The 13,518-nt window shown below is 34.7% G+C and overlaps 1 protein-coding gene and 1 long non-coding RNA gene across 3 annotated transcripts in view; one reads left to right on the top strand and one right to left on the bottom strand.

The window, feature by feature from the left end:
* Nucleotides 1-13,518, bottom strand: part of LOC126971976 (uncharacterized) — a 500,026-nt gene that overhangs the window by 51,843 nt on the left and 434,665 nt on the right. The gene's annotated exons all lie outside the window — the stretch shown is intronic.
* LOC126971962 (growth arrest-specific protein 1-like) overlaps nucleotides 9,086-13,518 on the top strand; it is a 29,003-nt gene continuing 24,570 nt past the window's right edge. The window contains exon 1 of the mRNA XM_050818495.1: nucleotides 9,086-9,327. Within this exon, the coding sequence (XP_050674452.1) occupies nucleotides 9,268-9,327 (60 nt within the window). The 5' untranslated portion in view covers nucleotides 9,086-9,267. The remainder of the gene's footprint in view (nucleotides 9,328-13,518) is intronic.

The following is a 13,518-nucleotide window of genomic DNA, read 5'->3' as shown; positions in this document are numbered from 1 at the left end:
TTTGCGAGCCTGACATTGACATTTTACAGTGTCAAATTGACAAAATGCCATCCCTTTTTTAAATTTAATGGCAGGGAATGAAGTGCATAGGCCAAAATGCTAGGTAACAGGTGCAGTGTTGTCTGATAGAAAATAAATCGGCCTGTTAACATGGACAGTAAGCGACGTTTTCGCCTTTGAAAATTATGGGTTTGGTTGTATTAAATAGATAGTATTGACTGTTGGAGCATTGAATTTCGCCTGTACAAATAAACTAAAATTTATGTAATTTATAAGTAAAAACACTTGTAACACGTATCAATAGAGATTGTACCTAAAATGACGGCCTTTACTTGCACTGCTACATCATTATAATTAGCAAAAAAAGCAAGATTGAAGTAAAACTTTAAAAAAAATTAAACTTCGGGAATAATTAACAGTTACATAAAAATATTAAATTATATTATTACCAACTAAACAATCACGTGTTGCTAAAGAGCTAGGAACAAAACATTTACTTTATAATTATTATATAGGTATGATTTTATCTGGCCTTTCCGGCCATTTAAAAGTTTTCCCGGTAGCCAGTACTTTAATATTTATTTAATATAATTAAAATAGTTCTGGTTCTTTTTTCTCATTATTACCTGGAAAAATTCGCCTTCATACATCTTTCTAATAGCATCTAAAGCTAAACCTAATTAATGTGATGAGAATTTAAATATTCTTTTTACTGGGTCTATTTTGCTTTTGATTGAACATTAGTACATCTTTTCCAGAACCTGCAAAAAGAAAAAGCAAAAAAGACTAGTTAGTTTATATAAAAATACCACATTATACAGTAGCCAGATCTGGTGATTCTAGTGCCAGTTTTGGCCATGAACGACGCCAAAGATGAGATCTTACTTATTGGATCCATTTGTGCCCATCGGTTTTAAATTTTATACGAATATAAACATTTAAAAAACTAACAATGATTTCAGAAATCATAACTCTATTCTTTTCTACACATTGTGGCTTTGGAAAAGTCACAACAATTGAGCCAATGTCAGGTTGAGGTAGGCTACCAAGTAATGAGTAAATACACTGTCCTTAATGTTTTTACCAAGAAATGAGCAAGCACATTGACACTAATTGGCTGATATCATCTCAATGATAGTTTGTTAAATGACAGCAGACAACTGCATTAGTGTTATCAAATACCATAGACCTGGTTAGTTTGCCTAAATTGGATTAGTCTTCAATGGCAAGAACCGGGTTACCTGTCCTACTTATTGAGGGTGACTCTCAGAAAGATTTTGTCTGTTTCCAAAGAGGTGCTATGTCGCCTCTACTGTGGAACTGGCGTGATAAATGACTCGATTGCCACCTTGAACAAATAGCACTACTATATGGTGAGCTGTAAAGGTATTCGTAATATTTCAATTTGCTGTAGGTATGTTTGCCAATACAGTCAATGAAGTAACAAGGATAACGAGCTTTTAGTGAATCCAGTAACGATATAACGGGTAATGTTAACAAACAAAAGTATTCTGGGTAGTATAAATATATATTAAATGCCTACATTGTTCAATACTGAACTCCAACGGGCAAGTGAGGGGTGATATTTACAGTAAGCTGAATTAGAGCGCCGAGTGGGAAGCTGAAACAGGGTCACTATTTAGTTTTCACAATGCCGTAGAGAAATATACGCATGATATGAGCCCATGGTATGTTACTGCACAGAAGTCTGCCGGCCACGCACTTATGTTAAAGCCGCGAGTCTACAACACTCTACAACGCTTCCAAAGACTACATGGGGGCGAACACATGATGGATAAAATCTAATATATAACAACATAGCTTTAGAAGCTAAGCTAAATTTTTCAACTCTACACCGATTCATAAAATAAAAGGCAGCCTTCGCTGCAATAAGTTTAGAGACGCCAAATATCCACACAGTTTTTTCTGTATTCGAAAAGGAACTCTGTTGTTGGCGGAAAGAGCACAGGTTTCTAAAGCAGAAAGTATATTTTCGGCAAGCAATATAAAATAAAATACAACTGCACGAGGAACTAACCGAGGGTCTTAATATAAAAGATATAAAATATAAAACAAGTATATAAGAATATTACTTGTTTACAACGAAAACTTATAGAAAAATTTGTACCTAAGTGTTATACTATGAAAGTTTTAAATTGAAAGTAGTATAAATATTAATTGATATATATCATTAATGTAAAAATGTAAAAAAAATGTTCAACTTTTATTGTAAGTATGTAGGTAGGAACATTATAATAAACATCTGTGTTGTTATTTGGCAGGGATTGTCATGCTCGGATTGACGGATTAACCCTTAAGGCGAGGTATTCCCAACACTTTAGGCAAAAATCGCTCGAACGTATATCTATAAGATTCGACACGGGCATGACTGAGACACGAACCGAGCGATGCGTTCAACGACCCCAACCCCGGAAGGACCGCGTAATATTTTTTAAAACTTACAGTTGCGCAAGAGTACGATACACTGTGATATTTTTTATGCATTTTTGAAGTGACACTTCTTTATCAACGTATGAGAGAAATGTTATATTACGTGCAAAATTATGATTTCAACATTATGGATATCGCATCCAAGGTTCTCGAGGCTGCAGAAAACGAATTTGGGATGATTTTTGAAATCCAAGATAGCCGCCGCGCAAAATTATGATTTCAACAATATGGCTATCGTATCCGAGGTTCTCGAGGGTGCAGAGAAAGAATTTGGGATCATTTTTGAAATCCAAGATGGCCGCCGCGCAAAATTATGATTTCAACAATATGGGTATCGTATCCGAAGTTCTCGGAGGTGCAGAAGTTTATTGAAATAATAATTTCTTCTATAATTTAAGAAATATATGTCGTGTGTCTGTCTCGTGTGCGGTTAGAGTTTAGACCATGCGCAATTTTCAAATTCAAATATTTTTATTCAAAATAGGATTTAAAATCACTTATTGAACGTCAAAAACCCCCACCCATTCAAAAGAGACTGCCTCAGACCTGAGAAGAATGGGCGCAAGAAACTCAGCGGGCTTTTTTTTAAATATAAAATATGTTTTACAATGTGATATCGTACAATAAACATTTATAATTAAAGAGCCTGAGGGTGTTCGCTTTATTCCCAGTCGTACCAAGAAAATCGTTTATGCTATAATAACCTTTCCCACACAAACGTTTTTTAACAATTCTTTTTAATTTCGTAACACATTTGTTTTGTACATCTGCTGGGATCATATTGTAGAAGCATATACATCGCCCAACAAAAGACTTACTAACTCGACCCAATCGAGTAGTAGGCATAACAAGTTTATGTTTGTTCCTCGTTAACATTATGAATGTCACAGTTTCTAGAAAATTCCTCAATGTGCTTATGAACATACAGAACATTATCAAAAATGTATTGAGAAGCAACAGTCAAAATGTTTATTTCTTTAAATTTTTCTCTTAATGGTTCTTTAGGACCTAGATTATAAATCGCGCGAAAAGCCCTCTTCTGCAGCACAAAGATGGTATTAATATCAGCCGCACTGCCCCATAATAATGTACCATAGGACATAAGACTATGAAAATAACTAAAGTATACTAATCTCGCCGTATCTATGTCAGTTAACCGTCTAATTTTCTTAACCGCATATGCTGCAGAACTAAGCCTATTTGCCAATCCTTCAATATGGGGGCCCCACTGCAATTTGGAATCAAGAGTAATGCCAAGAAAGTAAAAACGTAATGGCGGATCTTCCTAAAATCTTAGAAACATATGGGCAAAATGCACTCTAATCTTTTTCTACCCATGGAGTGTCTAAAATTTTTTGATTGTGTAGTTTGAACCAGCTAGGCTTAGTAACAAAAAAAGATACATGATAGATTTTTTCCAAAAGAGGCGTTTATCATCGAAACTAAGTCGAAGTTTTTTTTGTCATTTCTTAAAATTGAAATATTATTCTTTCTTAAATGTTAGATAAAACACAACGTTTATCCGATTCTCAACTTCTGGCTTCGTCATCCGATCTAGGTACTATCAATGATTCTATTTTCATTCCCTTTGAATAAGGTTGGTTATAGTCGCCTGACTATCTTGTCACCAAACGTGAAATACTTAGATATGACGTAAATAACATACAAAAAATACAGTCAAATTGTTTTTGAAGTTGATTAAAAAATAAAAAGGCCCCGATGACAGGACTGACTGGTTACCACAAATTGATTTAATAAAAACACCAAAATAATATTTATTTATTCACACTGTTTAATTGTACTGTTACGAAACACGTGTTCTAAATATAAAAATACTAGAATATACAACTTGAACATAGTTATCGATTTTCATGCCACCTAGAACTAACTTCACGATGTAGAATTCAGGTGTCGGTGTGCGCGCGCATCGTAAAAATTCACCCTCATTATTTTTCTCCATCGCGCCAAAAGAAGTATAACTTCAAAATTAGTTAGTTATTTTTATTCAAAATAGGATTTAAAATCACTTATTGAACGTCAAAAACCCCCACCCATTCCAAAATGAATGCCTCAGGCCTGAGAAGAATGGGCGCAACAAACTCAGCGGGCTTTTTTTTTCATCAAAAATATGTTTTATAATTAAAGTAACATTTACAAAGTAACATTGTACAATTAAACTTATTATTTAATAGCCTGAGGGCGGTCGCTCCATTCCCAATCTGTGGTATCATTAAGAAAGTCATTTATGTTATTACCACGCAGTTTAGTGTAATCTTGAAAGAACGTAACGAAATTTTATAGTTAAATAGGAATCAATTGTTATACCCAAGAATGTCCTGCTTTCTACTTCTTCAATTGTGTGTCCTCTGAAGTTAATGCTAAAATCTAGATCAGGTTTGTTTTTTGCTCTAAATCTAATAGTCTAAAGTTAGTTTTTGATAAATTAATATATAGGTTGTTATGTGTCATCCAATTTATTAGTAAATCAATTGTTTTGTTTAAGTCATATTCAAATTTAACAATGTCAGAACTATTTTTAGAAGTAACTATAGTTGAATGTCATGAGCAAACATTTTACTACGATGTAATGTCACATTTGGGAGGTCATTAATATATAGGAGAAATAGCAGAGGTCCAAGCACACTTCTTTGTGGTACACCACTATTTATATTCTCGTAGGATGATCTATATTTAACAATTTCATTTATATTATTTATTTTAGTAATTTCAACTCACTATAATCTATTTCTAAGATAAGACGACATCCATTGTAATGCTAGTTCTCTTATTCCAGTTTTCTCAAGTTTTTCTAATGGAATTTTTGTTGCCTTTTTTAAATAGTGGTTTGACTACCGACGTTTTTAATAACTCGGGAAAGGAACCTTGTTCAAAAGATAAGTTGACTAACGGCCGTTCACAATATTCAGTCAATCTCCGGTTGTGGTCGACTTGAGATTAAAATCGTAACTATTGTTGACTTTTTTGTCCCAATAAAGTTATCTACGGTAACTCACCTTATCCGTACACACTGTCTGTCAATGAGGAGGTGTAGCTTACCAGTGATAGAAGTTTTTTGTATGGCCGTAAGTGAATCATTGGGCTACGTCATCAACGCATTCTTTCAAAACTTTTGTAGAAATTTCATCATATCCAACAGCATAAGTATGGTTAAATAATTTAATTGTAGACTTAATTTCATTTTCTGTGCATGGCGTTAGAAATAATGAACGTTGGACAGCATAATCGTGACTGTAAGTAAAATTATTTCGGCTTACCTCTTGATTATTTTTGCCTTTATTAAAGTTAACAAAATGATAATTGAAAGTAGAGGCTATATCATCAGGGTTCTTTACAATTTTATCATCAAAATTAATAGCATCAATCATAGCATCAAGACCTGTCGTTATCGTACTAGATTCACTTTTTTTTAATGTTTCATTGTTTAGCCACATTTTTGTGATTAGAAATATATTTTTTATTACAATTAATTTCTGTACACTGAATACATTTTTAGGAGTCTTGTGTAATTTTTATATATTTTTTGATTTTTATACATTTTTTTGTAGTAATTTATTCATAAGTTAGGTACAATTAATATTACAGCTATTTTTGATACCCTCAGAGATCCATTATATATATAAATCATGAAACATTTTAAATACTTCATTAACATTATCTTGTTTGTACATATCAGAGAATGAGATGTTTTTTAAACAAAGTAATATTTTCTTTACTCATAATATCTCTTTTAAAGATGAAGTTTTGAGGTGTGAAATGTGTTGAACATTGAATCATTTGCCCTGTTTCGTGATCCGAAAGACCAAGAGGTTTACATAGGTAGAGCTTGCCCTTACATTACTCATGATGTGATCAATACACGACTTTCATCGCGTCGGTGTGTTTATGTGCATAGTGAGGTTATAGCTAGTCGATAAATCAAGATGAGGTGTTGTCCGAGATGGTGGCTGCCAGAAAAGGACACCTTTTTTGTCATGGGTGTCATTTTCATAGTTTTTGAGGATGTTGAAATTGATAGTGCTGTCAAAATGTAAAACTCTATACCTCAATATATCTCATGGCTAGTATGCTTAGATAATTTATACGTCTAGATAGAGCTTTTTGCTGCTAGTCAACCAATAAAAACAGGCCAGCTTTATTAGTTTAGTGTGCGTGATAAGCAACGTCTTACACTCGCGATTTGTATGTAACTTTGTGTTAGTGTGCGTGCATTGCTCTAAATAGAAGTTAGGTTTTTTTTAATGGAAAAGGAGGACAAACGAGCGTACGGGTCACCTGGTGTTAAGTGATTACCACCGCCCACATTCTCTTGCAACACCAGAGGAATCACAGGAGCGTTGCCGACCTTTATGGAAGGTCTACGAGCTTTTTTTGAAGGTCGTATCGTCCCGGAAACACCGCACAAGGAAGTTCATTCAACAGTTTTGTAGTACGTGGAAGAAAGCATTTTGAAACTTGCACTGTGGAGGACCGCCACACATCCAGATGGTGGGGATGATATCCAAACTTGTGGCGTGTCGTGCGAAGGTGGAATTCAGCGATAGGAATCAGGTGAAACAGCTCTTCGGAACACTCCCCATGATAAATGCGGTAGAAGACACACATTGAAGCGATACTCAACGCCAGACTCTACGCAACGCCAAGTGATCCAGCCGTTCACAGAGCACTGTTAACCTCATTTATTCGACGTTTTCACAGCTGTCTTTCTAGATGTACAAATGATCTAAGGTTTCGTGAGATAAATAACAAAAAATGGTAGTATTATAAAAGTATTCTTTCATTATGTTAGGTGGTGGCTGGTGCATATAATACACATTATACACATCTCCGTATCGGCGCGCACTCATACATAATAATGAAGCATGAAGCAAAGATGGGAATCAAAAGCATGAAATCACTACAATACGGGCCGCACCCGCGCTTCGTTCCGTAACAACTCAATCAACGCAATTTTAAAATAAACCTTTTTTATTCGACGCTACGCACTCATACACACTCGTATACGAACAAAAAATATGGCCGGCGAAGGTCTCAATAATGACTTTCTCGAGAACTTATTACGGTACATATTATAAACAACTCTCAAAGTTTTCGTTCATTTGATATACAACTTTGAACCTTATTATATGGACTTCTTACAGCAACTTTATTGCATTTCATTTGTATGTGGTCGGTATTTCTAATTTCGAAATAAGAAATACCTAATGATACAATTTACACGTGGTTCGGAAATAGTAGAGCATAGAATATAACATCTTTCGAAATTATCTATTAATCTTCGTCCAATCCACGTTCAACTCTAACTGAATTTCCATCGTAAAAGGACCGGTTGAACGTTGCTTCGGTCTAATAAAAGTAAATAAAAATGGACAAGTCTATTCTGTAGAGTTGTGTTTAGCTCAACACAGCAAGTAATACAGGGTTGTCAATTACAAGTTTTTGATTGAATATTGTAATAAGTTTATGTCATAAGCTTGAAAAAAAAATTGCTATTATATTATATATATTATATATTTGCTATCTTTTAGCGCAGTTAAAAGTACTTAATACTAATAATATTTATTTAATGATTTAGAAAAAACGTGGTAATATTACTGAATTAGCATTGTCACGCTGATTACATCGTCGGCAAAAGTAAGTGTTATCAGGTATATAGAAATAAAAACGCGTTTAAATAGTAATTTTAATATTATTGCAGAAGTATAATGTATAATATATACGTATAATTTGTGAGATGATTAAAAATAAAAAATAAGGGGCACGTAACTTACTCTTTCATCCAACGAGCCCTAACATTAGAAAATAGTCGATCATCAAAATAAATTCAAATTTACAAATTCCGTATAATATTTACTCCTTTCCTAGGATGCTTTAAAGTTGCACCCGTAACCGACAAAATATCAGAATCTAGGCTCAGATGGTACGGATACGAAATGCGTAGTCCCGACAATTATGTGGCGAAAAAGTGCCTTTCCATGGCTGCCAGAAAGAGGGGTAGCGGAAGACCTCAAAATATGGTGACGAATGTCCAAAGAAACATGAAACGCCATGGCTTCAGTGACGAAGACACGATCGTGATCTACATGGCGCCGCATGATACCTAACACAACCGACCCGGATAAGGCCAAAGGAGAAGAGAATAATCTTTACTCCGGTTAGTGATAAAACAAGCACTTTAAATGGTCTAAAAATATATATTAGGAAAAAAAAATAGACAATTTTATCCAGCGTAGGTAAAAAAATATTAGCTTGTTTTAAATATTAAAACACCTGTTTTAACTTATTAAGTACTTATCCTAAACCTATTACTAATTAAGTTACAGACGCGTGTCATTGCTGCGCCATTCCGTTAGAAATACTGCAGCAATAATCCACATATCTGTAGTCTAAACTACTCGCAATCATCTTTAAAATGCAGTTGGTATTGCCCCGCACTCTGCTCACCAGGGATCCAAATCTTTTGCGTATAGTCTTAAGTGACGTTAAAATAGATTTTAACTATTAATTCAAAATATAAATGAGCAGGTATACGCTACACAGCCCTAAGCCCAGAAGACGTTGGGGGCTGGAGCTGTCATCCCAGCGCTTCGAGCGAGACGCAAGTTCACGACTCAATTGTAAGCGTGCGCGCACATTGAGAGCACGCGGCTTGGCTGCTCTACGCCGACTTACACCCACAACAAAACATAAACTAAACTTATAAAACAACCAAGTGCTAATAATAAACAGACAACCGTTATTTAATAAAACATTTGTTTACCGTGAATACTGTGTTGTGAGTTTTATGGAACTCCGTAAATGTTAATAAAAACATTCCGAACCAAGCCATGTGACTACGAAGAAAGCGAAGAATTAAAAGTACGTGCATTTATCTTATTTATAATGTATTGTATTTAAACTGTAAAAGATAATTTATAAATAGATCTTCTATGTTTGCATTCCACACGCATACTGGATTTTGTCGTGTGCATATACTTCAAATAATTTTAAAGAAGTTATTGCATTTATTATATTTTATATTATCGTTAATAAGTTAGAGATTGTGAAAACGGAATATAAACTGGATCGTTAGCGAACCAGTATCTCCCATCAAGTGACCCTTAGTGATAGCTGGCTGATATAAAAAAAAATGATTTTTTACTCTGATAGATTTTGAACTATTTTCTCTTATAGTACATGTATATTTTGTATACTATATTTTGTTTATCAAGTATATTATGAGTAAGTATATTAGCGATTCTCTCGAGGGCGAAGTTTGTAGGCGCAAGGCGAAGCCGAGGGTCTCAATTCACCCGAGTTGGGATGGGTGAGAGTCTTTAACAGTACCTATTTTGTTTAGCAAAAGGCATATTGTTAGCGATTCATTCGAGGGTACACTTTGCAGTCTCGAGACGAAAACAATTGTTTTTGGCACCCAACTTCCCAATCGCTTATTTATGCCGTGAAGCAGTAATGTGTAAACATTGGTTGTGTTACGGTCTGAAAGGCGTCGTAGCCAGTGAAATTACTGGGCAAATGAGACTTAACATCTTATGTATCAAGGTGACGAGCGCAATTATTGTAGTGCCGCTCAGAATCTTGGCTTTTTCAAGAATCCTGAGCGGCACTGCATTATAATGGGCAGGGCGTATCAATTAACATCAGCTGAACGTCCTGCTCGTCTCATCCCATATTTTCATAAAAAAAAGTATATAAATCTTACATTTCCACGGCACTAAAAATATCCGAGAGCTTCAAATCCGATTACCTTGAACTTTTCCCCGCACGCACTTTTTCCGAGTAAGGAACACAGGGAAAATAAAAATCTTTAAAAAGCACACAGCTGTTAATGCTTGCTTTGGACAGCCTTGTAAATAAAGTACCTACTAGCTACCCGACAGACGTTCTATGAATTATAAAAAAAAACTCTTGCTGGTGAAATTTTGTAAACTCTTAGCTGACCTCTACTCCGTCTACTTCCGAAAGGTATATTCCTACCAAATTTCAAGTCTCTCTGCCTTATGGTTCCACAGATATCGTGATGAGTCAATACATTGATGGATATCTCTTGTATATTATATAAATTATAACTAGCCAGTATTGTTTACCGTAAAATTTTCAATAGCCAAATAAAAACAAAAATAAAAAACACTTATTTTTTTTGACATAAAGGGATGATGGTGGTAATTTGAAACGCCATACCCATTACAATGCAGTGCCGCTCAGGATTCTTGAAAAACCCAAAAATTCAGAGCGGCACTACTCTTGCGCTCGTCACCTTGAGGGGTAAGATGTTAAGTCTCATTTGCCCGGTAATTTCACTAGCTACGGCGCCCTTTCAGACCTAAACACAGTAATGCTTACACATTACTGCTTCACGGCAGAAATAGGCGCCGTTGCGGTACCCATAATCTTTAAAATGATCTTTAGTCAATAAAACTCATATTAAACCAGGTCTAGGAAGCTAATAACATATAATAAACGATTAAAAAGGCAATTTAAAAAGTTAAATTTTAAAATATAAGTTGTTTTGCCCAAAAACACAGTCTCTTCGCAAGACAATGTATTTAAAGAATACCAATAATCGCATCACGAACTAAAAAAATATTTACATATTCGTGTCGTAGCATATAAATGGGCGATTTAAATCAAGTTAGTACGTACATCGCATTGTTCTCAGTCTACGCTTGTCCTTACTCAGCTGTACCACAGACGTGCATAGAAATAATTACAATTATCTGACGTAAATATATCGCAAAAGGATGTAGCCGGTATTTTACTTGACAGCGGCTCAAACGCTCAGCGCGGAGCCAATAAACCATGAAGAAGAATAAACCAACATTTTGACACTACGTCAAACGATTGCACAAAAATATACGACATGCGAAACTGAAGGATACTGAAAAAGTTCTTATCTATGGGAAAGGAATAGAAAGAGAAATAGTTATTACCGAAACTTGAACTGTTACATATTCTTTGCCGAAACTGCTCAAGTGCTAAAAGTGTTGTTTTTTGGTTTTTGGTCCAAATAGTTGTCAGTGAAATCGGGGATATATTACATAATCGGAAATTTCATTTATTTTGCTTTTAAAATGATGGAATTCCGTACAACCTCCTATTCCTTATTTTTATCCTCTTGGGAAATTTGGGATTTCCAAATATCTTCTTCTTGAGGCTTACCCACGTAATTTAAGGAACCTATGTACAAAATTCCATGTTTTTCAGTTATCTATTAGGACAACCAATTCTATATCATGTAAATAATAATATATTTCTATTTATATTTAATCAAAGTACACAAATAGTAAAACTTTCTGTATGCTCATAAATAAAACTATATCTAGGCTCCAGTAACGTGATAGTCTACATCCCCTGCTCTTATGTAATCTCAGTCAATTACTTAGAAAATCCCGCTAGTATTAAGTTACAGACGCCTCTAGCTTCGAATATCGCAGCTAGCTCCAATGCTAATGTTTATTTAAATCGGTTTAACTATCCACGTAGGGTGATAATAAGTAATAACGTATTGTGTAATATTAGAAGACACTAGATTTATGTGTCGGCCACTTGCAATATTATACGTAATTATTACTATGTTACACTATTAAAACAGCAATTCTTCAAGATATTATCTTCTATACATATATAATACGTAAAAAAAATCTTAAAACTACATTTACAATACTATGATTACATAATATTAAAACTATCATTACGGGGAAGTGTACCAAGAATGCTGGCAGCATTTCCGCGTTGGATAGCTAGGCTGATGAAAGGATCAACTCGCTTAGGTTTCCGGCAGTCCTATAAATCGCGTAGATAGTACTTTGTACATTCTGCGCATCTCTGGGCCCCATGGGCTAAGTGGTTTGATACCAAACGGCACAAAGATGACTCACTGAGACCGACATATTTGCGACGCTTGCTGTCTTCGGCAATCGAAGCAACAGCCCAAGCACCAACTGATAAAATAATATAATAATAAAATAAATATTTGGACAATACTTAAAATGTAGTGCTATCATACTTTCAACACATGTTTCTATATGCCATTCCGAATCGATAGAGCCATCGTTCATATTTTTAGGAGCTTTATTAGGAACTAACACGATTTTGATATTGTTAACTAGACTATTTGTATTTGGTAGAAAGTTGGAGGAATTCAACATATCTAGATTGTGGGATAGATATTTAACAGTGCTTTGTGATGTCGCAATAATATAATTTACAAACTATGCTAAATTTTTATTCAAATCCGTTGAAGTTTTTCGCGTTTGTTCCCTATCAAACACGCTAACCGTTAGATTCATATCATTTATTATTCATTATGCGTTCAATTAATTCACGGGTTGTTGCGACTTACGATCCAAGAAGCAATTTATTAGAACTGAACCAAAACTGATTGCGGGATAATTTTGGACGTTGTTTTGAGTTGAGTCACGTGTATGCAAACCTGTTTCCTGTTTGCCAAAGTCCCGTGTTGATTTGGTTTCATAGTGGCTCCTAAATAAAAATTTAAGATCCCTTTTGTGTAATACGATTCCGGTTAGTTGTGATATGTTTGTTTTTTCCTGACTTTTTTTTGATTAAAATAGCGAAGAACTTTTGAATTGAATTGATAATATTGATCTTTTGTACCTAGCAATAAATATGAAGAGTAGGAAGGAGAATAGGAGATTCACAAGTTAACTTTTGAAATGTGAAAAATGTTCAACGCATAGAGATTAGGCGTTATTAGATAAATACTTATTTCTGATCTAAGTTTTCAAGGTTATTAATAAATCGAGAACCATTTGATCAATCTTAAAAAAACTAGTCACATTTCAAATTCAACATGAGAATCGTGAATCCTAGGGACCCGACTGGTTTTGTCAACACTTTTAAAAGCCAACTCTGCATTCAATAACTTTAGTCTTTAACTATTACCTATGGTTTCTGCCCTAGCTCCTCCTTTCAGCCAGCAAATTGGTCTGTTAATTATATTTGACTGCAGGAGTTAATGAGACATTGGGCTGGGTAGCGTGAAACCAATACTTCATTTTTTTTCCTGGATTTTCTGTATGGGGTAGC

This window comes from Leptidea sinapis, chromosome 25 (assembly GCF_905404315.1).
Source record: "Leptidea sinapis chromosome 25, ilLepSina1.1, whole genome shotgun sequence".
NCBI lineage: Eukaryota > Metazoa > Arthropoda > Insecta > Lepidoptera > Pieridae > Leptidea > Leptidea sinapis.
Note: the sequence above shows the minus strand (reverse complement) of the source record. Positions and strands in the feature narration are given on the sequence as shown.